At 40.5% G+C, this 22,156-nt stretch overlaps 1 protein-coding gene across 5 annotated transcripts in view; it reads left to right on the top strand.

Moving 5' to 3' along the window:
* slit2 (slit homolog 2 (Drosophila)) overlaps positions 1–22,156 on the top strand; it is a 98,519-nt gene that overhangs the window by 3,283 nt on the left and 73,080 nt on the right. For all 5 annotated transcript variants that reach the window (XM_033967022.2, XM_033967015.2, XM_055221419.1 and 2 more), the window contains exons 3-4: positions 1,220–1,291; positions 7,238–7,309. In XM_033967022.2, coding sequence (XP_033822913.1) covers positions 1,220–1,291; positions 7,238–7,309 — 144 coding nt within the window. The remainder of the gene's footprint in view (positions 1–1,219; positions 1,292–7,237; positions 7,310–22,156) is intronic.

Here is a 22,156-nt window from a genome sequence, read left to right as displayed (position 1 = left end):
TCAGCTCCCATCTGCTCCTCGACTCTTTTATCGCCAAACCACCATCTATCTGGCCATCGCGGTCTTCCTCGTGTGAGCGCTGTCAATCTTTGTGCTCGTCCGTCTCTAGGTCACCGGTGTCCACAGCTGACCGTTTTTCTGTTTTTCTGTTCTGCAGTTTCTCCAAATTCAATTCTGAGCTGTAATTTTTAAATTGACAGGTGGAAGAAGACATATTGTGCAAAACTACAAAACGAAATTATAGAACCAACTTTGAGCGATAGCGAATCCAATCAAGGTCACACTAGTATTGGATATTGGCACCGATATTCAATACTATCTGGAAATATCTTAATAAAACGTGGGAAGCAGTCTATGCGGGAATCTGAGGAACGCTGTGTTGGAAAGTAACTAAATACAAACCAAAATAATGCAGTTAGAGCGCAATTTTAAGCTATTTAGTTACAGTTACAGTTTCATTTGTTGGTAATAAGAATACAGCAAAAGCAAAGTTATACACCGCTGTGACTGATCATGTTATTTTGGCTTAAACATTGTTGTACATGTTCATTTTGTCCCTTATCTAATGCAAGTGCTAAATAGATGCATGATAAGAATGGACTTATTTTGTTTATTTAAGGATCTGCGTCAGTTTGTGCAAGTGCAAAGACTCACATTTCAAAATAAAAGCGTTACACATTGTTCGTGCATCATAAAAGCAAGTTCTATCATTAGGGAAACAGGAAGAAAACACATATATATAAGTTAACAGAGCTTGGGTAGTACAGAGCTCAGTTAGGATTAGCCATGTAGCATTTTTTGCATTTACAAGCACTGATTTCTTGAGATTATTTATTTCTTGAGGCAGCTTGTTCCAGTGTGAAATGTCTCTGTATACAAAAGTTTTTTCAGTGCAAAAGAACATTACGCTGGGTTAATCTTGTGCTGCGTTTGACCCTATAATATAATGAAGATATTTAGTTATTTACTTCAGCTAAATACGTTTAAAAGTATTTTCCCATCACTGTTCTTATTTTACATGGAGAGCCACTGCATTTTTGTCATGGTTCTGGTAAACAAGTACTAGCTCCCAGTTGCACAAAGTAGTTCTTTCTTATCTAATTGCAGATTATGTAATGATGTAATTATTTGGTTTCTGTTTCTCTATACCTCTTTTTTCTTGTTGTAAATGTATAGCGCTTAAGAGGAAATATATGAGTGATCCGGTGCTCTTTTTCAGGCAACTTATGGAGAACAAAATCACTACAATCGAGAGAGGAGCTTTCCAGGACCTGAAGGAGCTCGAGCGACTGTGAGTAACTGTTTCGAAAAAACGTATTATTTACTGCCCCACTTCACTTAAAGGTTGTATATGGACTTTTGTGAGCTTTGTGAATTGAATGGAATACATCTCCAAAGCTCAAAATACAGGGTTTGTGCGTTAAACATGTGCGAATGAAACAAAACACAACTCCAGGTCTGTTTGTGATGAGGAAACAACCATATAACATATCAGAAATAGTGTAATATGGGCCTTTTAAAAATGCTAGTGCAGTTTTCAGTCTGGGTTGGCGTTATTAGACATCGTCAGAGGGCGGTGACGGGGGAAACAGTGGTGGGTTGTTACGGCGCTGGTGTGGAATCACTGGTATTCAGCATCCAGCCCCGAGGCTCTTATAGCATAATTAAGCCCGGGTCGGCCTGTGAGACACGGACCCCTCGCTGCTGATATGACCATTGTCTGGACTGGCAGCTCGTCTTGATGTGTGAGTAAACGTGTGTTGTGCAGTGACAAAGTGGAATGCACATGGGTGAGATAGAGACTTTTAATTAAAGGCCTATGAAGTGCGTTCAGACATACCTCAGCACATTCAGATTCACCACCTGTAACCACGCATCCAAAGCAGAACTTAGGAATTTAATGTTGCTCATAATAGTTTTGACAGAGTTCCTAAACCTGTAAACACTACGAACCAAATGATGATAAAATAACATGGCTAAAAATCTAATTATATTCAACCAAATTCTATGCTGAGCTAAGCCAACACTGGTGTTCCCATCTGGAGCCTTTTTCATCTTGGGATGGGATGCTATATGCTATAAAACATTACACTGACTTTCTACAAAGCTATTGAACCTGTATATTGGTTGGTTTCTTCTGTTGTGTCTCTGTTAATCACACCGCACCATATCTCACTTTGCAACACAACCTGTGTGTTTGTGTTGTCCTTGTGAGAGTTGAACTGTAATTCCACGTCCGCAGCGTGGTATGTTCACAAACATAAAGCTAGAGTCAGTCATCAATGACCCCCTACCGCCTCCGGACAAAGCCATGTCTCCAGTGTCTGGAGTCTGGGGGCTCATTTCAAAGACCTCCACACTGTGTGGGGGGTGAAGGGGGCCTGCTGGGCACCACTGCCCAGAGGAGAAGGCCCTAAGCTCAACTGACAGATTCACTGTGACTGCCCCCCATGGTGCTGAAAACGGTCCCCTCTCATCCTCTTTGCGACGGGGCTGCAGGGCGGGGAGGGACTGGGTCAGGTGTGGGCCAGTAGCTGAAGGACAGTGTGGGGGTTTCTAGTGTGTGGGCATGTAAAAACACTGTGGGGCGTGTGCATGGATACCCCACATGCACATTCATTCATTCATTTACGCAACACTGCTCTGCCACTTCAGGTTGTCTCTTGCTCTGCCCTTTTCCTCACCCATCCCTCGCTCCTATTGTCCGGAGGATGCAGGAATGTTTGTCCCAGTGGCTGGAGCAGAGGAAAGACTGGAGTTCCTGGTTGGTCTTATCTCGCGTTTACATTTGCTTTATTGCCCCATCTAATTCAAAGCTTAAGATCCTACACAGATAACCACCTCAAAAATGCGCAACAATTAGAAGAACCGGATCACCTGAAGAGCCGGGCTGAAACAAAGCACCAGATAATGAACTTATAATGGTGCGTTTGACTTGTGTCCGCCCATTTAAATAACCATGAGTAACATAGACTGATTACAGGTATCTACCCAATGATACTCACAAATGAGATCATTAGGTTTTGTTATTCTTTAATTACGTGTAGCATTTCAATAGAAAGACTGAAGTGGTTTTCAAAGCTAAACCCAAGACTGGTGATCACTTATGATGTACAAAGCCTGACTGATAGCATTGTTCTTGCCAGGCAACTTTTGAAATGCTCTTTTCTTCATTTTTATTGAGCACTAGAGCTTGAAATTATCTGCTCTGTGAAGACACATAAAAGCCCCAATCGCACAGCAGCGCGTGTGTCGAAAAAGTCATCACTGACAGATTTCGCTCCTGGGTTCGCTGTGCTTTGCTCTTTTCAAAATTCCTCTGTTTGTTGGTAAATACTCAGACATTTGTGTGATAGTGCTGGAGTCTATCTTGTGGCTCGGGGGCGGGTTGATTACTTTGAGACCTTTTATCAGTGGACGGAGTCAAAAACGTCAACGTCAAAAACGTCAGTGCGCGTGTCATCTGAGGTCTCGAGAAGTTTTTTTTCCTGCTACTATTTTTATGTTTAAACGTGTGCATGATTTAGTGTTTTTTAGTGAGCGTTTACTATGTGCAGTGTGGTATTTTAGCATCTGTTTATGACTGCGGGGATTAGCACCACCAGACTGTGTGCCTTTGCTTGAGACTGTTACTACTCGTCTCACTGCAGACTCCACTACTATCATACGCTTACTGCCAGATTGGGGACGTCCCATTCAAATAATTACACTAAAGCTGTTTGAGCCGTGTTTATTTTTTCTATTGTTTTATTGGCTCACTGCATATTTAAAGGTCCGATATTACACAGAAATGACTCTCGTGAGCTTTAAGACATGTTATAATGTTGTTACGTCATCAAAAACAGACCTGGAGTTGTGTTTTGCTTCAATCACACAAGCTCAAAATGCTCCGTTCCACCTTGTGATGTCATGAAGTGGTAGTTTTCAAGTTAGCATCTACCCTTTTACTTTTAGTTCAGTAGAAATGGGCAATTCCAGGCCTGAAATTATCCGAAATCACTCTAGCGGAGGTGTATGGAGTTTAAAAACACAATGGAGCACTTCCTGTATCACCGCATGACATCACAAGGTGCAACAGAGTGTTTTCAGTTTGAGAAAGTGACTTGGAGTTTTTCATCTTAATCGTTCGGTTCCTCTTCCCTTTAACCTTGACGTTTTCTCGGTAAGTTATCTGGACAGCATTTATATACCATGAATATTTGACTTGTTCTGGCACGCACTCCACGGAGCTGCTCAGACGCTCTTAAAACCCTCCTCCAGCTAAATATTGTAACAAAGTTTTGCCAAAATCTCATAGCATTAATATTTCACATTCCAAGAGAAGGAGACTTATAAATCCATCTGTTGGTGTTGTGTTGTGACATCGAACTTTGGGATGGCTCCACATAGATTATTTTTTATTTTATTTTTATTTTTTTAAGCCGATACCAATATTTTTTCCCTAATATTTGTTTTGCTCTTGTTGCTGACAGCTGATATTTGCAGATACTGATATTACGCGTTTAAAATCAATAGCAAGGACCACAAATTTATGTAAAAGAGGACCTATTGTGCTTGTTTCTGCTATATAGTTATAATCTATGACACCCATGGATCATTATGTTATAATTTGAACATTTCAAGTCTCAATATTCATCTAAAACGACTTAATAAAATAAACAAGTCTGCTCATTTCTGCGTTAGAAAGCAGAGATGTCCAATGGGAGCTGATGTCACTGTAAACCTCATCACAACAATAAGCTACGTAGCTGTTGGCCTCTTCTTTGCATAGCTGCACATCACATTAGCGAATAACAGCTCATTTTTTTTGTATTTGTACCAAAATGACAGTGCAACGCTGCCGAATCCTGTGCGTATCATCGATAAACAAAATTAAATTGAAGTTAAAATGGGCGGCAATATGGCGTCTTGACAATAAGCGATTAAAGATTGTTCAAACATGCACGAATCACTCAAAAAACAACTTTGAGAGGGTAAATCAGAAGCGGAAACAACTATAACATGCATAAAAGCTCTGAAAAGTTGATTTTGTAGAATAGATCTGCTTTAAGTTATAGTAAAGTTCAAATTAACCTTTCAGCCATGTTTTTTTCTATTCAATATCAGACCGATACCAATGTAATAACCACCAATAATCAATAACCAAACCGCTCCTGATCAAAATACGGCAAAATACGGCACTGTAATATTCTGTTTATTCTAAGCAAAAATGATGAAGCCTGTAATCTGTCCATAAAACTAGCAGAAGATGATGTTTACATGATAAAAATGATTTCCCTACGACACCGAAGCAACGAAGAAATAAATCACTTTGACACTTCATGTGCCCGCTTCACTCTCTCACTCCCTCACTCTCCCACTCTCTCAGTCTGACAGCATCCCATCTATTTTAAGTGTATGATCTCATAGCCCCTGCTCCACCTGCGCCCCCCACTGCCCCTCTTCCCCCCGGGAGGTGTAGCCCAGCGGAGGGTGGCAGCGGCTGGGTAGGGCCTCGGCACTCTCAGGCCCCCGGAGCCCAAAGCGCGTAAATAATTCACGTCCATCATTTCTGCCGGACGTTAAATATTTAAGTGGCTCTGATGTAACTGCGGTGTAGAAGTGTGGGCGTGCGGGGCCACTGTGTTCTCCCACACAAGACAACGCTAACTTAAGGTGACGTCATACAAAAGTACTCGATTAGGGAGGAACAGAGGGAAAAGTAGTGACGAGTAAGAGCTGCAAGGTCACAGAGAGAGAAAAGTGACATTTATGCCTTTATTTGTTACAATAAAGAGTGACCTGAGACTCATTTAGGTCATGGGAGGTATTTCTGCAGAGTCTAATTACGTAACTCATGAAATGTCCCCACCAGGGGGCAAACTTGTGTCCTTAGGTCAGGTCAATTTCTGCAAAACGTTTTTAGAATTTAGGGGATAGTTCTGAAATGCAAAAGGGTTAATATTTTTGGAAATGCTACCAAACTAACACAGTTTACAGCCTTAATAAAGCATGAAGAAAGACTTAATTCATTCAGAACAAATAGTTAATTAAGATTCAGGCTTTGTAACTAATTCATTAAGGAGTAAAATGGTCATATTTTTAAACCGTGCTTTTCCACTGCTTTTCAAGACACTCAAAGCACTTTACATCAAGGAACTACTCACCCATTTACACACACATTCATACACCAGTGTACGCAGCCACTGGGGGCGAGGTGGGTTAAGTGTTTTATCCAAAGACACAACGACAGCATTCATCTGTGGGGCAGTGGATCTGACCGCTCAACTAATGTTTATGTCGAGTGCGGGAGTGGAACTGCCAACCTTCAGATCAGTGGACACAAACTCTACCAACTGAGACACTGTGATTTGGTTATTGAAACAAAATACTATAATAAATAAGTAAATAATAAGCCTAGTTCCATTTATATATATCGATACCTCTGACATATCCACTACAGATGTTGGGATGTCTTTTTTTTGTATGCAGGTTCACGTATGACGAATATCCAAATAATTAATGAATCCTTGATCTAATATTAGGTCCAGTATTGGAACATTAGCGCTCCATTAGAACCGCACTGTGCTTCCTGTTATTCCCGACGCTTTTCCTCCCTCCACTAGCTGCTAAGCGTCTATCTCCTCTCGTGTGGTTTAGTAGTTTATGCCGGGTTAAACTGTCCCCTCCGCTCCCCCCTCACGCAGCCCCAAACCCTCTTCAGTCCACTTCAGCCGGGTTAAATGATTGCACCTAGATTATTAAACTCAACCCAGTTTTCTCAACTTGTGTGTGTGTGTGTGTGTCTAAATGTGTGTGTGTGGTGGCTTGTTGTGAGATCTTCTCTTGTGAAGCCCTTGTTTACTCAATGGGGTCCTTTTCACACATTCGGTAGCCCGGCCAGACTGCCTGTTTGTTTTTCCCACATCGTCTCCTCTCTTTTTGCCATTGTGGTAAAAGTAAAAGTCCCTCCCTCCCCTCTCTCATCTTCCTCCGCCCGCCTTCTTTCTGGTCTCCGTTGAGCCCCGTGTTTGTCCGGCAACCATGTTGTACCCCTTAAATCAATGGGGCAGACAGTGTAGTTCACTCACACTTCGCACACAGCCTACATCCTACTTTCTTATATCCTCTACTAAAGTGACAGTGTTGCAGTCCAAGCACAATAATAAATAAAACTTATAAACAAAAAAACATCTGACTTTTGTTAATGTGCCTATTATTTATGTAAAACTTGTTTCTTGTATCCCTGTTTTTCCAGACGTCTCAATAGGAATAACCTGGCGGTATTCCCTGAGCTGCTTTTCCTGGGAACAACTAAACTCTACAGACTGTAAGTTTACCTTTCAACATCTTATTTTGCTGTTGTGTTGTAATGATATACGCAAGTTATATTTAAGACCCTCACGATTTATTTCAAGTAAGTTATTTGGTCTGAGGTGTGATTTTTTTGCATTGTTTTTGGAGATCAGAGAGAAAGGGGATTTTACATGGCGCCCCAATCCCAGCCAGTTCAGTAGCTATGATGGAGATTAGCACTCAAACAGCTGCTGCCCACTGGGACTCATGTGTGGATGTGTACAGAGGTATAAAAGTGGTTGTGAGTGCGAGGTGAGGCCCGGCCTCTCGTATAAAGTTACACAGAAGCAGAAAACAGCTTTAGTTCCACGACATAAATGTTGGGAGCTTGCATTTAACCACTGTTTGTTGTAGCGGAGCACCTCTCTATTTGGTGTAAGGCGAGATGTGGATGTCTGCTCCTGGGCAGGGCCGCTCCGACGCTGCCGCTGCCACTGCTCAACTGTGGGAACTAACTTCCAGTCACGGTCATTTGTGGTCCCTCACACTCATTATGGTGACGTGTATTTATGTGTGCGGCCGAATATATTTATCTAGAACAATATTGAAAAGCCGGGATGATTCACTGCGTGTGTGAAAGTTGTTTATGTTGTGCGGTGGCTGTGGCGGCCGGCTGGACTTGACCTATGTGTCTCTGGGTGTCTGAGTGCGTCTGTGTGAGTGTATGGAGAGGTGCTCAAGGCCAAGGGCTGGCATGTCGCTCCGCATGTGGGCCGAGGTAAAAATACACAGGCCTGTAGAGCCGGAGCTCAGCTGTCGCTCACGGGGGATGGAGGGTCTGCGGACTGGAGTCTGTGTGCACTGTGTTCAGGTGCATCGTACTGGGGATGTGACACTTTGTGTCAGATGGATCCAAGCATCAAAGATATTTGTACTGTAATATTTGTGTTTTTGGGTCAGCCTACAGCGAGCTGGCAAAGGTCCAGGCTCTGGGGTCAGGCCTGTGCTATTTCTTCCTGGAATCCAGCAAAAGAATATTTTCAGGCTCCAATGACATTCCCTCTGTATGTACATTGAGCAGCCTGTTCACCAAACACATGTTAAAAATAATAAAAGTGGTGTAGTTGTGTAAATCAAACCAACTCTCCTTTTAGAATTAGCCATATCTACAAAGCAACATGTTACAGATTGAAACATCCCAACATGGCGCCGTGGCAACCGCAATCTCCAAGACAAATCATCCGACTTATGGAAGTCATCGAGATTGACTGGCAACGCTGAAGTGTGAGCCAAAAGCATTTCATCCCTGCGGTCAATATTAAATCCTATGTGAGCGACTATACACCTCCCAGAGTGGAGGTATTTATAGCAAACACAACAAGGGCCTGAGAATGTCTCAAGTGTTGCTCTTGTTGAGTTTTCATATTGAGGTTCAGAGGTATGCGCGGATTGGACCAACGCTGCTATAAATGAACACTTGCTTAACCTGCTATTATGAAAATGTTTTCACTTTTTCAAATCTTTGGAAAAACTGTGTGTATGTGAGAGAGAATTTATGTGTTGACCTTTGCTCCTGGTGGTGGTTTAAGTCTCCGTGGGCTAAATCAGTCCAGGCTTAGGTCAGGTGTGGACGTTTGCGCAACCTTGTTTTGTACATGAAAGTGAAAGCAGCATTTTTGAGGCCCTGTAATTGAGGGGTGGGTTTGCGATTGAGGTGACAGGTTTCTAACCAAAGTGAGGTTTTTGTCTGGTTGTGTGTTTGGAGATGAACTTCATTGTTGAGATAAGTGACACTTCCTGAAGATGGTTGAGATCCAGTGTCTGCTCATGTAATTTAAAACACACCACATGTAAGTGACCTGAAATAGCTTAAGACGCAACACTAAAGGTGCTCAAAACAGAAAAAAGTCTTAACCGCTACAAAAATAACTCCAAATTAAATTATATCTAATAATTTACTAATAATTTATAAATAAGTGGATAAAACTTTTTAATCTAAATTTAACTAATTTTGCATATTTGGCCTTGGTTTGAGACCAGTTTAGTCCTCAGGTTGGCTTGGTTTAGTCCTGTTCTGGTCCTGGTTTAGTCCTGGTTTAGTCCCAGTTTAGTCCTCAGGTTGGCTTGGTTTAGTCCTGTTCTGGTCCTAGTTTAGTCCTGGTTTAGTCCCAGTTTAGTCCTCAGGTTGGCTTGGTTTAGTCCTGTTCTGGTCCTGGTTTAGTCCTGGTTTAGTCCCAGTTTAGTCCTCAGGTTGGCTTGGTTTAGTCCTGTTCTGGTCCTGGCTTAGTCCTGGTTTAGTCCCAGTTTAGTCCTCAGGTTGGCTTAGTTTAGTCCTGTTCTGATCCTGGTTTAGTCCTGGTTTAGTCCCAGTTTAGTCCTCAGGTTGGCTTGGTTTAGTCCTGTTCTGGTCCTGGTTTAGTCCCACTTTAGTCCTCAGATTGGCTTGGTTTAGTCCTGGTTCAGTCCTGATTTAGTCCCTGTTTAGTCCTCAGGTTGGCTTGGTTTAATCCTGGTTTAGTCCTCAGGTTGGCTTTGTGTAGTCCTGTTCTGATCCTGGTTTAGTCCCAGTTCAGTCCCAGTTTTCATGCGGCGTGTGTGCAAGTATCAATGCACCAATTCTGTTTCTCATAAACGTCTTATTTACAACCTTCAGTCTTAAATTCAACAGTTTTTCCGGCGCACATCTGAGACACACTCCTAACAGCTGTAAACACATGACACCAGAGTGAATCTAGCTCATATAAAAGGTCCATAATCTTTGGTTACACCTGCGCCCTCACCTCATCCCAGAGCACCCAAGGGCCCAGACTGTATCGGGTTAGACACATCTGGAGGGACCATGTGCTGACTGTTTGTCTGTCAATGGCCCTTTCCACACTGCAGTAACAGCTGTCAGTGTTTGCTCCGTGAGACCAACAAACCAATCAAACAAAGCGGATTCATTAGGAGCACTCTGTAAAAGTTCGAACCCGTGTAGGCCACTCTAGAGTCGTCCTGTTCAGCGCCTTATGGGATCTGTTCATTTTAACGTCCTATGTTACACAAAATTGACTCTTGTGAGCTTTAATCCATGTTATAATGTTATTACCTCCTCAAAAACATACCTGGAGTTGTGTTTTGCTTCATTCACACATTTTTGATCTGGTCTGTCTACATCTCCAAACCTCAAAATGCTCTGTTCCACTTTGTGATGTCATGAAGTGGTAGCGTTCAAGTTAGCATCTACCTTTTTAACTTTTGTTCAGTAGAGATTGGAAATTCCAGGTCTGAAATGATCCAAATGATTCTAGTGAAGGTGTGTGGAGTTTAAAAACACAGTGGAGAACTTCCTGTATCACCACGTGACATCACAAGGTGGAACAGAGTTTTTTCCGTTTTAGAAAATAAATAAATATGCAGGGTTTGTGTGTTAAATATGTGTGAATAAAACAAAACACAACAAGATTATAACATAAATCAGGAAATAGTGTAAAATGGGCCCTTTAAATACTGTTATTAATAGTGTAATAATTAATAATGAGTTAGTTAATAGTGCAATAATTGTCATATTTGGAAAAAAAAAAACAGGAGATACATAAATTAGAATGTGAATCTTTTTTTTTTTTTTTTTTTTTTTTTTTTTACTAAATACTGTTTAAGAGCTTGAGCTTTATTTATTTATTTATATTTTATTTATTTATTTATTTATTTATTTATTTATTTATTTATTTATTTATTTATTTATTTATTTATTTTTTATTATTTATTTATATTGTATTTATTTATTTTTTATTATTTATTTATATTGTATTTATTTATTTATTTATTTATATTAATTAATTTATTTATTTTTAATTAGCTTAACAAACCTATTTAAACCAAAACAGCTTCTTAAAAATTAAATTCTTTTCGATTCTGTTACCCCAGCGTCGAACGAACAAGTTTCGTCCTGAACACACACATTTATCTTTATGAGCGTTTTAATATCAGGCTTTGTGAATCAAATTACGTGCTCTCTAATGTATTTGAAAGTGTTTCCACGGCGACGGGTAAACAGTTTGATCACGTTCTCTATATTTACATTAATAATAGACCCGGTTTAATGTCAACGCGAGCGAGAATACGGCGGTTTAGCACAAAGGCGATAAACACATACATGAACGTTAAGCTGCTGATATGCGACTCACTCGGTAAAGTTTTAAAGCTCAAGAGGATCTTTCGTATTAGCGAGGACATAATACTGCACCGCGCTTTACAATTACGCTGCTAAATACTTGGATTTGTGCCATCGGAAGAGCAGTTATGGTTTTAATTTCGCTCTAAGGTGAAAACATTTAAAAGATTTCAGTCGTAAAGTTTAACTACTTGCCTACGACTAATAATTACGCATGCACCCATCCAGCTTTTGAGTTTTTATACGATTATTTCTATAGTTTTAGCCGATATTAACCGATATTAACCCATACCAGTGAAGGGACTGAAAACTTTTAGCATTTATTTACTTAAAACTACAACGAAATATGACAAAACTGAGCGTTATGCAGCTGTTCATCCCTCACGTAACCACAAAACGAATAAAACTTCAAACATTATGAGACTTTCTGGGCCAACTACGACCAGTGAATAGTTTTATTACAAAAATGCATTTGTCCAACCAGGATATCGACACAATCGATATTTAAAAGTCGATATCTGACCCAGCAGTTTGTTCAGTATTAACTTTTAAACATTTAATCCCGCTGTATTTTCTCCCAACTTTATTTATGCGTTCGTATCAGTAAAATGACGTTAAAACAGAAATATTCACCTGCAGGACTCTTTCCGTAACACGCCGTTTGTTTCTGGGTGTAAAAATGAATACGTCGCCTGTTCTGTTTGCCTGCTGTCCTGTATTTTGGCGGCGCGCTGGCCCATCAGCTGCAGATGAAAGACGAGCAGATGAAAGGCGGTTTGATAAAGGGAGAGCAGAATCACAGAATGGGTCAGTGCCTCCACGCTCCACTATGGGACACTGATGCCGGGGAACTGGGCTTTGACTAAATGTAGTGTGAGCTTATTTTGATGCTTGGCCTTTTCTGGCTGGTCTCCCCCGACAACAGCTGGTTTCCCTCCACTCCACTGGCACATTCTGGCACATTCTCATCACCGGAGTAGAATTTGTGTTTCGTGAAGTTCCAATAGATTGCGGGTTGGTTTGGGAATTGTAGAAATGGATAGAAATAAAATTAGTTCACACAATATGCAATTTTTTTTTCTAATCACTTCGCAATAGCTATACTTTTTATACTCATAATTCCAACCATTTATTAAGTAATTATCATTTTTAATAAACAATTTGTTCATTATCAGTGTATCCACGTGCCCAAAAATACGTATTCTGAATATTTGAAGTAACTTTTTTCTGGTACAGTTACTCTTTCTTTGGCCAGTATTTAGAAAAATGTTACTTTTTGTCTCTAATTACAAAACAAAACTCAAACTGGTTGTAATTCTATGTGTTTGTCATGTTTTTTTCACTATACTGTAATGCAACTCAGTGTAAAAGTATTCCGAGTATTCAGAATGCAGTACTCTGATTGGCCCATGAAACAAAATACTTAAAAGTACATTTAAATCTGGGTATTCAGTACTGTTTTCTGTAACTAAATACATTTTCTAAGTATTTTTCCCATCACTGTTCATTTTAAAGTTTAGTTTTCTCCTTTAATAAGACAAATTATAAATATTTTTTACGCCAAATCTTAAAACAAAGTACACGTCTGACTGCTAATGTGGGATAAAAGAAGTAGTCCATCTACTCATCCATCCATTTTCTTCATCTTATCCCGGGCTGGGTCATGGGGCTGTAGTCTAAGCAGCGACTCCCAGACTCACCTCACCCCAGACACTTCCTCCAGCTCCTCCAATAAGACCCCAAGTGGTTCCCAGGCCAGCCCAGAGACAAAAAGTAGTACTGGTAAAAGTTGTTGACGTACTGGAAGTCGCGGTGTTAAATGCGCCTAAGTCAAATGCGGGTTTTAGTTTTTATAGAAATCTATTTGTTTTCATGTTGCCCAGTTTTCAAATGCAGGAAGTCACACCCTGAATCAAAAATATGTCTGGTTCATGATTGGGCAGTGTACCTTTGCCATTATAAACTACGGCAGACAGCTCATTTTGGGATAGACGGAGAAAACTTGTGACTTTCGCTTTTGAGTGAAAATGTGAGACTTGACTGAATGACCGCTGTGTGTTTGTGGGTGTGTAATGGTCCCTAATCCGGTGCTAAATGGTGCCCTGATGAGGCTTTACCAGGCGGCGTTGTTGCTTAGCAGCCGAGAGGGAGGGGCTTTTGCCTTGAGCCCTCAGCGAGACCACTACCTCCGCACAATGGACGCCAGAGTCACGCCGGTGTAACCACTGTCCCCACGGTCAACCAGCACACAGGCTTTAGAGGTCACACGCAAAGAAGGTGAAATTTAGTCTGAGTAAATAATGTGTTTTAATTAAGACTGAGGTCAGGAGCTGTTGTAGTTGCCGCAGTGATGACGACCTTTAGGTTCACCGGGGTCAGAGTTGAAGAATGTCCCAGTCATGAGATCTGAGCAGGAGGTGATTTATTTAAGCTGAGATCCAGACGCCGACTAATCACGGAGAAATGAGTGAGACGTTAGCGTTTTCCTCTGGATGTCCTGCAACTTAAGAGAACTGCAGCCGGCGCTCGTACAGTTACAGTAAAGATCACAGCTGAGACTCCAGAGCGTATGGAGGACACATAAAGTTTATCTCATTCTCAGCATATGGACATTCAGAATTCAGAATTGGCTGTAGGTGCTGGCGTTTAGGTAGTAACCGTTCAAATAATATTAATAATAGGCGAGGCATGTTTATGTAGCGCACAATTCATACACAAAGTAATTCAAAGTGCTTTACAGAATAAGAAAGACAATAAAATCACCAAAACCAAAACATAAAACATAATATTGCATCAGATTTTCATAGTGTTTGTTTTGTTTTTTTTGGACACTCAGAGACGCTTTACACTGCATTATTCGTTCATTCTGCTCTTACTGTAGCCACAGCTGCCCTGGGATCGACTGACTGAAGCGACACTGCCAATCTGTGCCATCTGCCCCTACAACTATACCACCATCACTCACGCATACAGCACATTCATACAAGGCAATGTGGGTGAAGTACCAGCAAGTACTAACCAGCCCCGGCCTTGCGCAGCTTCTGAGATCTGACGACATCAGACTTTTGACAAGCAGATAATTCAGATCAGAGAGAGGAGTACTTTTAGGGTTAAAACAACTGGATTTCAGCAGTGAAACTATGGCAACTGAAATGAGACTCATGTAAGGCTCATTCTGCTTTATGATTATCGGCTCGAGAACCTAATTATAACATAAACAACTTAGCAACATGTAAAAACTTTTTATAATTAAGACTAAATGAGTATGAGAATATCAGTAAACGCTGTATTTGATTTGAACAGGTCTAAGTCGTATCTGGAGACGCAGGTGAAGTTTATGAAATTTAAAATCTTACATACTGTCCCTTTAAGTAGGTCTGTGTTCCTTTAGTTTATTCTCATTTGTATCAAACGGAATTATATCCACATTCAACCAACCTAATCAAAACTCTTCACTAACCTATACTTAAATGAGATGTTATGTAAACCGCAGTCATTTGTAGCAATTACCAAAGTTTAAACCTGGATCAGCACAAACATTATCTGATCATTGTGGTTGGATCAAATATAGAAAGTACAAAACACTACATAAATAGCTTTGGTGAAGATTAAAAATTAATTAAACCCATTTTTTCAGTCCATGTAACCAGCAGCAGTGAGCAGCATGGTTGGCCTGTAAGAACCACTGATAAATGCTGTTTTGGATCCAGGAATGATTTGGCCGCTGGCTGTGTGTACATAAGAAATGCAAATGGAGCCTTATTATGTGTGTGTGTGCGAGGAAATGAAGTTAAACCCGTGCTAACCCGCGGGCAGTGTGGGTCTGGCCTCTCGCTTTCTGCTCCCGTCTTTTTATCCAAATCACACTTTTCTGCTCTAACAAACACACTGGTTTACCATTCAGCAATATTTCCTGCCCCCTGCGGTTTTTCTCATATCAAAACACAAGCATTTTTGAGCGCGCACAAAAGCCCGCATTGTATCTCGCCAAAAGGGGAAACGGTTTTATTTACACTCCTCTTGTCGCTTATGTTAGCACTGATATTAAGTCATCATTACACGCTAGGAAAGTGCAAAAGCAACAGTTGCGCTCGTACGGAGGTGTTGAGCGTCGATGACTCACGCCACTGCCGTCGCAAGAATCGCATGGCTGACTGTCTCCAAACGCTCAAGGCCAGTCATTCCTAAGCGGTGATTTGGACACTCGCATGCCAACACGGTGCTGTAATTCAATCTGGAGGGGCTTGTGGATTATTAAGAGATTTGGTTCATAATGAAAAGTGAAAATGTGAAGAGGAATAGTTGTGTTTTGTTGTTGAAACTTTTGAAAGAGCTTTTATGCGTAATGGGCGATGGATGAAACTGTTGTGCAGCCAAGACTTTGGGGAGCCTTGTATTTGTTGACACGTGTAATTTGCAAGGGTAGATATATAAAAATAATAATTAAAAATCCCTTTGAGTAACAATAGCTTTTGTTGTCAATTTTACAAAGATTTTTTTTTTTTTGAAGTAGCCACCAAATATGACTATAATTATTTTTATTTTATTTATTTATTTATTTGTTTGTTTATTTATTTATTTATTACTGCCAATTTTGAAGTAGCCACCAAATATAACTATAATTTTTATTTAATTTAATTTATTTATTTACTTTTTTTTTTTTTTTTAGTTTTTTACTGTTTTAATTAGTTTATTTATTTATTTTATTATTATTTATTTTATTATTATTATTATTTTTTTTTTATTTATTACTTGGCCAATTTTGCTATTGTCACTATCACCATTTCCCATGTCATTCCAAACTTTCATTTCCCTACAAATGTTCACTTTCAGGTCAAATCTGGTTGAGCGATCACGGTCCAGTTAATCACCTATCGCCCTGGGTGAGCGAGGGTCAAAGGTCATAGCCAAAAGGTCATGGGTCAGGTAGCATCAATGTCACCCAATGAGTTAACCAGGATAATGCACATGCCAGATTACATACCTGGAAATGGGCCCAAACAGTGTCAAGGAATGAGCAGTATTTAAAACACAAAATAGACCGGTGTTTGCCGTCTTAAATAGCGTGTGACCGAGGTGTTGACAGACGCTCTTGTATGAAAAAAGTAGCTATCAGAGGTGACGGGGGCTCTGGGTAAACAGGGGAGAGTGCTACGCCAAAGCTTACAGTAAATGGAAGGTCGCCTCAAGCCTGGAGCCAGCGTGTCTGTCAGGAACAAGTGGCCAGGTGTGTAACGTGAGTGTGGATTAACCAAAGAGTAGAACACAAAAGGGAGGGCTGCATACCTGTCCCACTGCGAGCTCACACGGGCGTCTCACTGTGGGTAAATGTGTGAGGTCTTGTATCCTCTGTTTGATTAAGTTCCTCAACAAAGCTCCTAAATCATCACTCTTGTAGAACCACTTCCGCTACTGTTGCTACCTAAGGCCTACACTTATCTTAATGACACTTGTTAGCAGTGATTTTTTTCGTTTACATGTGCAGTTATTGGTTACTACAACTATTTGCAAGTCACATTTTCAGATCGATAGCCGTGAATGTATAATGAAAATCGAAGTACAGCGGGAGACATCGATTTGAACGGTGAAACGCTTTACTTTGGCGCTTCAGCGTGACCCATCTTGTCTCCAAATCTGTGGTTTGAACATCCTTCTGATGTTCAAACCACCCAAAGCTTGGATCACCTCTGCTTCCTCTCCTATCTTGTCCCCTTTTGTTTTTACTTTCTATAATAACTACATTAGCGACACCAGGATGTGCCTCCTCTTCCCTTCAGCTCTGCTCCTCTCCCCCGGTGGAGCGCCGGTCTCTTCGGGCTGTGTTTGCAGGTATAGATTCAGGCCTGAGTATTGATGGATGAGTCAGGCTCCTGTGTGAATTATGGGGGGATTATGGCGTAATCAGGACAATTCATCATACAATGCTCCTCTGCTCACCCCAATCACAGCTACTCAGCAATATTGACCCCTCACGCTATGTATGCACACCTATGTATAAGAACTGGTGCATTATGGGAACTGTTTGCGCCTGTGTGTGGGGTGAGGAAGTGAATAGGCATTACATTATGAAGAATTAACCCCTCAGAGGAATTCTTTTGGAACATTAAGAGCTACAGCAAAGCAAAAACGGTGAAGAATGTGGATCGTGTGTCCCACAAATCAATCAGTTTAAACATTTGATCCAGATTTATCTTCTTTTTCCTCCTAAAGCGTCAACAGCTCAGCTAAACCCACAGAGGGTCAGTGTGCCGACAGTTCTTCTGCCTTATCTCGAGCCATGACAAACCTTATACCTCCATTTTTCATGTTTAGACACACTGGATGCTTTTCTCTTTAGCAGAGCTTGAACGGGACACAAACAGTAGATAAACGTCCTGTGATCAGATTGTAGTGGGTGAACAAGAAAAACGTTTGACGGCCCAAAACAAAGCAGGAAGGTTGACTTTGAGTCCGTCAGTCAGCAGACCTAACATGGCTGTCTTTCTCTTTTCTTAATACATTCACCCCTCCCCTCTAATCCTGTATTTTGGCTCTGTGTCAAGCCACCTTGTCCAGTTGCACAATATCCCCCTCCAGGGCAGGCAACTGCATCCCCTCGCTGGCTCCATTAGTGCCACTCCAGTAGCATAGCTGGCATTCTCCAGTAGGCCCGTCATCGCCCGCTCCTCCATTGGCACCCATGTCACTGTGCCTGCTCTACAAAGAAACCCCCCTCCCCTCCTTTTCTGCTCACTTGGTCTTTTCGTGCCCCCATTTACCATCCCATCCTGGGCTCTCCCTGTCCCACCACCTCTTTTATGGCTGCTTCCTTTTCTACAGGACATTGCTCTTGAGTCTTTTCTGCCTTCCCACCTCGCCCCTCCACCGTTCATTGGTTTAGAGAGGCTTATGCAAGGCCCTTAACTATGCTAATGGTGTAGAAGAAACCAGGAAACCAAGGATCGTGACCGCTGATTCCTCCCAGAGATGTTGCTTACAAGTTTAGAGGCTGTCGCATTGTTGCCCCGAAAGCCGAGTGTGTTTGAGGTGACCACGGCGACCTGGCCTCATTAAAACGCACTATGTTTATGTAATGTGAGGACGCAGGCCAAGAACGAACCACTGCACCTTTATTTCGATCATTTATTTCGACCAAGTAATACAAACCTGTGTTATTTTTCAAAAACGTAAAATAAAAATGTTTACGCCTCAGACTAGAGACACAGTAGATCTGAGTGAAGCGTAACACAATATTTAACACAATTTAAAGAGAATATATTACGCTATTTTTTTAATCTGTATTCCTATGTTTCCTTATCACAAACAGACCTGGAGTTGTGTTTTTTTTTCACTCACACATGTTTAACACACAAATCCTGCATATTTATTTATTTTCTTAAATGTAAAAACACTCTCTTCCACCTCGTGATGTCATGCGGTGATACAGGAAGTGCTCCACTGTGTTTTTAAACTCTATACAACTTCGCTAGAATCATTTAAATCATTTCAGCCCTGGAATTGCAAATCTCTACTGAACTAAAGGTAAAAGTAGCTGTTAACATGAAAACTATCGCTTCACTTCATGACATCACAAGGTGGAACGGAGCATTTTGAGCTCTAATAATAAAGAGTTACTCAAACATGTGTGAATAAAACTAAAAAAACTAACTCCAGGTGTGTATTTGATGAGGCTAGAAGACGGATTAAAGCTCACAAGAGTAATTTTTGTGTAATATAGGACCATTAAAAAATCTAAATTAAATTATTATTATTATTATTATTATTATTATTATTATTATTATTATTATTATTATTATTATTAATGTATTTATTTTTTTAGCTGTCACATTTAAGTATAAACCCCAATGTTCCCACTTTTAATTATAACACCATAGGCCAATAGTTTTAATGATGAATAGTTGTGTTTTGTAATATTCTAAATACGTCATATAATCAGCGCAGAAACACAGCTGCAGGTGATGGCTGCAGGTCTATGGCGGATCAGCACGACTATAATCACACGTTTGCTCAGAGTCAACAGACCGATCAAACTGCACTGGCTTAATAACAGGTTGAAACGCTCATGTGTCATTATCCAATTACAGTTTTCTCTCATCTCTACGGTAACGGCGTGCCCCCCCTCTAAACGGCTGCCGCTCTCGGGAACTCTGACCTCTGCAAAAGTGACGGGAAGAATACGCACGCAGGAAAAGAGGATGCCAGGGGAGGCGGGGCTAATGCAGGACTAAACAGACGCTATCGAGGCCGTCGGGATCAGCTATGCGACGGCGTGTCAGGACTCTGATCAGATCACTCCTCCCTGCGCTGCATTCTTCTCGGCTTTGGCTCGGCGGTATAAGCAGTTTTGATACTTGAGTAAAAGTACAGATACTGGAGCAAAAAAAAAAAAAAAAGAAATACTCAAGTAACAGTAAATGTGGCCCATGAAAAAAAAAAAAATCTGTTTAAAAATGTATTTAAAGAGTAATATTTTGCACAAATTTTTATGTCTAAAGCTTCAAATGTAGTGATTTTGATAAAGTTTCGTGCTGAATTTTGTTCAACAGAAACAATTAGTAGTTTTTTTCCAGCTGTTTTTATTTGTATATTTCTGCTCAAACTATGAACATGCTAAAAATAAACCTCAAACTCTCAAACAATAATAAAAAAAATTACTTTACTTTAGTCCAGTGCAAAAAATTTTGTGAAGTAGAAAGTACAGATATCCTCTTTCAGATGTAATGAAGTAAAAGTAAAAAGTATCCATCCACAAAATGTAATTAAGTCAAAGTACAGATACCTAAAACTTTTACTTTGTTATGTTCCACCTTTGTCTGGCTACAACAGTTGTGCGCTGCTTTTTTCAGCTGTGAAGTTGTTTTAAGTTTGACTTAATAAGAAAATATAGAAAATTAAGAAGAAGCCAGTAAATTATTTTATCACACTTTTTTTAAACCTTAACTGCACTGACATCTACACTTCTGCCACACACACACACACACACACCAAAACACACCAAAACACACATGCATACACACACATTTACGTACACACACACACCCACATACACATAAAGCACACAGACACACACACATTTACGTACACACACACACACACATAAACACACATACACACACACCAAAACACCCCTCCATACACACATACACACACACCAAAATACACATGCATACACACATTTACGTACACACACACACACCCCTACACACAGACACACACACCCCCACACCCCAACACACACACACACATTTGCGTATACACACATACACATACACATACACATACACATACACCCCTACATACACATATACACACACACACACATACACACGTCTGGTCTTGTCTCTTCTTGTCCTTCAGTTTGTCTCATTCCTGTGAACGGTGGAGTCCTGTCTTTGTTTTACACTTGGCCATAATGTTTCATAACAAGGTGAACCACAGAAAATGTGTAAATAAATAAAAAAGAGTGAGATTGTTCTGTATTTTGAAGTGTGAATATTCTGTAAATAGAATTATGTTTTGGAACGAGGTGCAGACAAAACATTGGCATTGGATCATTTTATGAACGCACTAAAGCGTCATGAGGTTTGTTCAATTCAAATGTGTTTATGCAGCACATTTAAAATAACTTCAGCTGACCAAAGCGCCTCACATAAAAGTCAACACAAAACAAATACACAGATAACACAAAACACAGAGACATCATATGTAGCTAGTATTAAATGCCAGGGAGAAGAGGAGGGGTTTTAGTCTAATGTTTAACTACACTTAAGACTGAGAAAAGGCTCTTTGGTGTTGAATCTGGCTTTGGACACACTATTTGAGACAGTTTAAATATGTTAAATATGTTGTTTCACATGACGTCACAGCGTTTGTCCTAAAAATAACCCCCAATAGGCGAAATCCACGAAGTAGTCAGCTATTTTTTACAATTATTCTATATGTTTTGCAGCTGTAAAACCCCCTCACCACACACTTTATACACTTTTCTCACACAGGCATTAACATTTTCTCACATTTCTCTCTTGTTTAAACACTCTCAAAAAAAAAAAAAGTACAGTATTATAGAATGAAACAAAGATCAAGACCTGTTTTCAAGCCCAAACATTTGAGAAATAAAAATAGAAATGGAGGAGACTGATGGACAATGGTCTACAGTCCCTTAGCCAATCAGGACACAAAACACAATGCACGACCATACGCTGTAAAAAAGTATGAAAACTGCACCAAAAAAATCCACGAAACAGCGAGACCGCGAAAGGTGAACCACGATATAGTGAGGGGGAACTGTACAGCGCGCTCTAGTCACTAATAGAAATGATCAGATTCAACGTTTGTGAATTTACCTGGTGGTACAAAGTCATTAAAAGGGAAAACTGGCTCAGACGCTATGACATCATCACGTTGTAAACCACCAGTAGCGACAGTACGAACTTTTTACCGATTCACCTCAACACTCTGCCCTTCAAAATGTCTTCAAAAGTCAGACGCTGCAGCGAAAGTTACGGCCCGAACAACACCTGGACACAGACACATATCTGCGTGTAATAAAGTTGACGAGGGAAAAGGTGAGGAAATGAGCCACCTCAGGCCGTGATGTCAGCCTGTTTTACAGCAGCCATCATTACAACAACGCTTCTGGGCACACAGCTTACAACGCCTTTAAAGTTCTTCTGATACAGTTTGACCCCGCGGATTCCAGGACTTTTAGCTTAACGAAACATGTCTTTG

This window comes from Periophthalmus magnuspinnatus, chromosome 1 (assembly GCF_009829125.3).
Source record: "Periophthalmus magnuspinnatus isolate fPerMag1 chromosome 1, fPerMag1.2.pri, whole genome shotgun sequence".
Lineage (NCBI taxonomy): Eukaryota > Metazoa > Chordata > Actinopteri > Gobiiformes > Gobiidae > Periophthalmus > Periophthalmus magnuspinnatus.
This window is presented reverse-complemented; position numbering and strand designations above follow the sequence as displayed.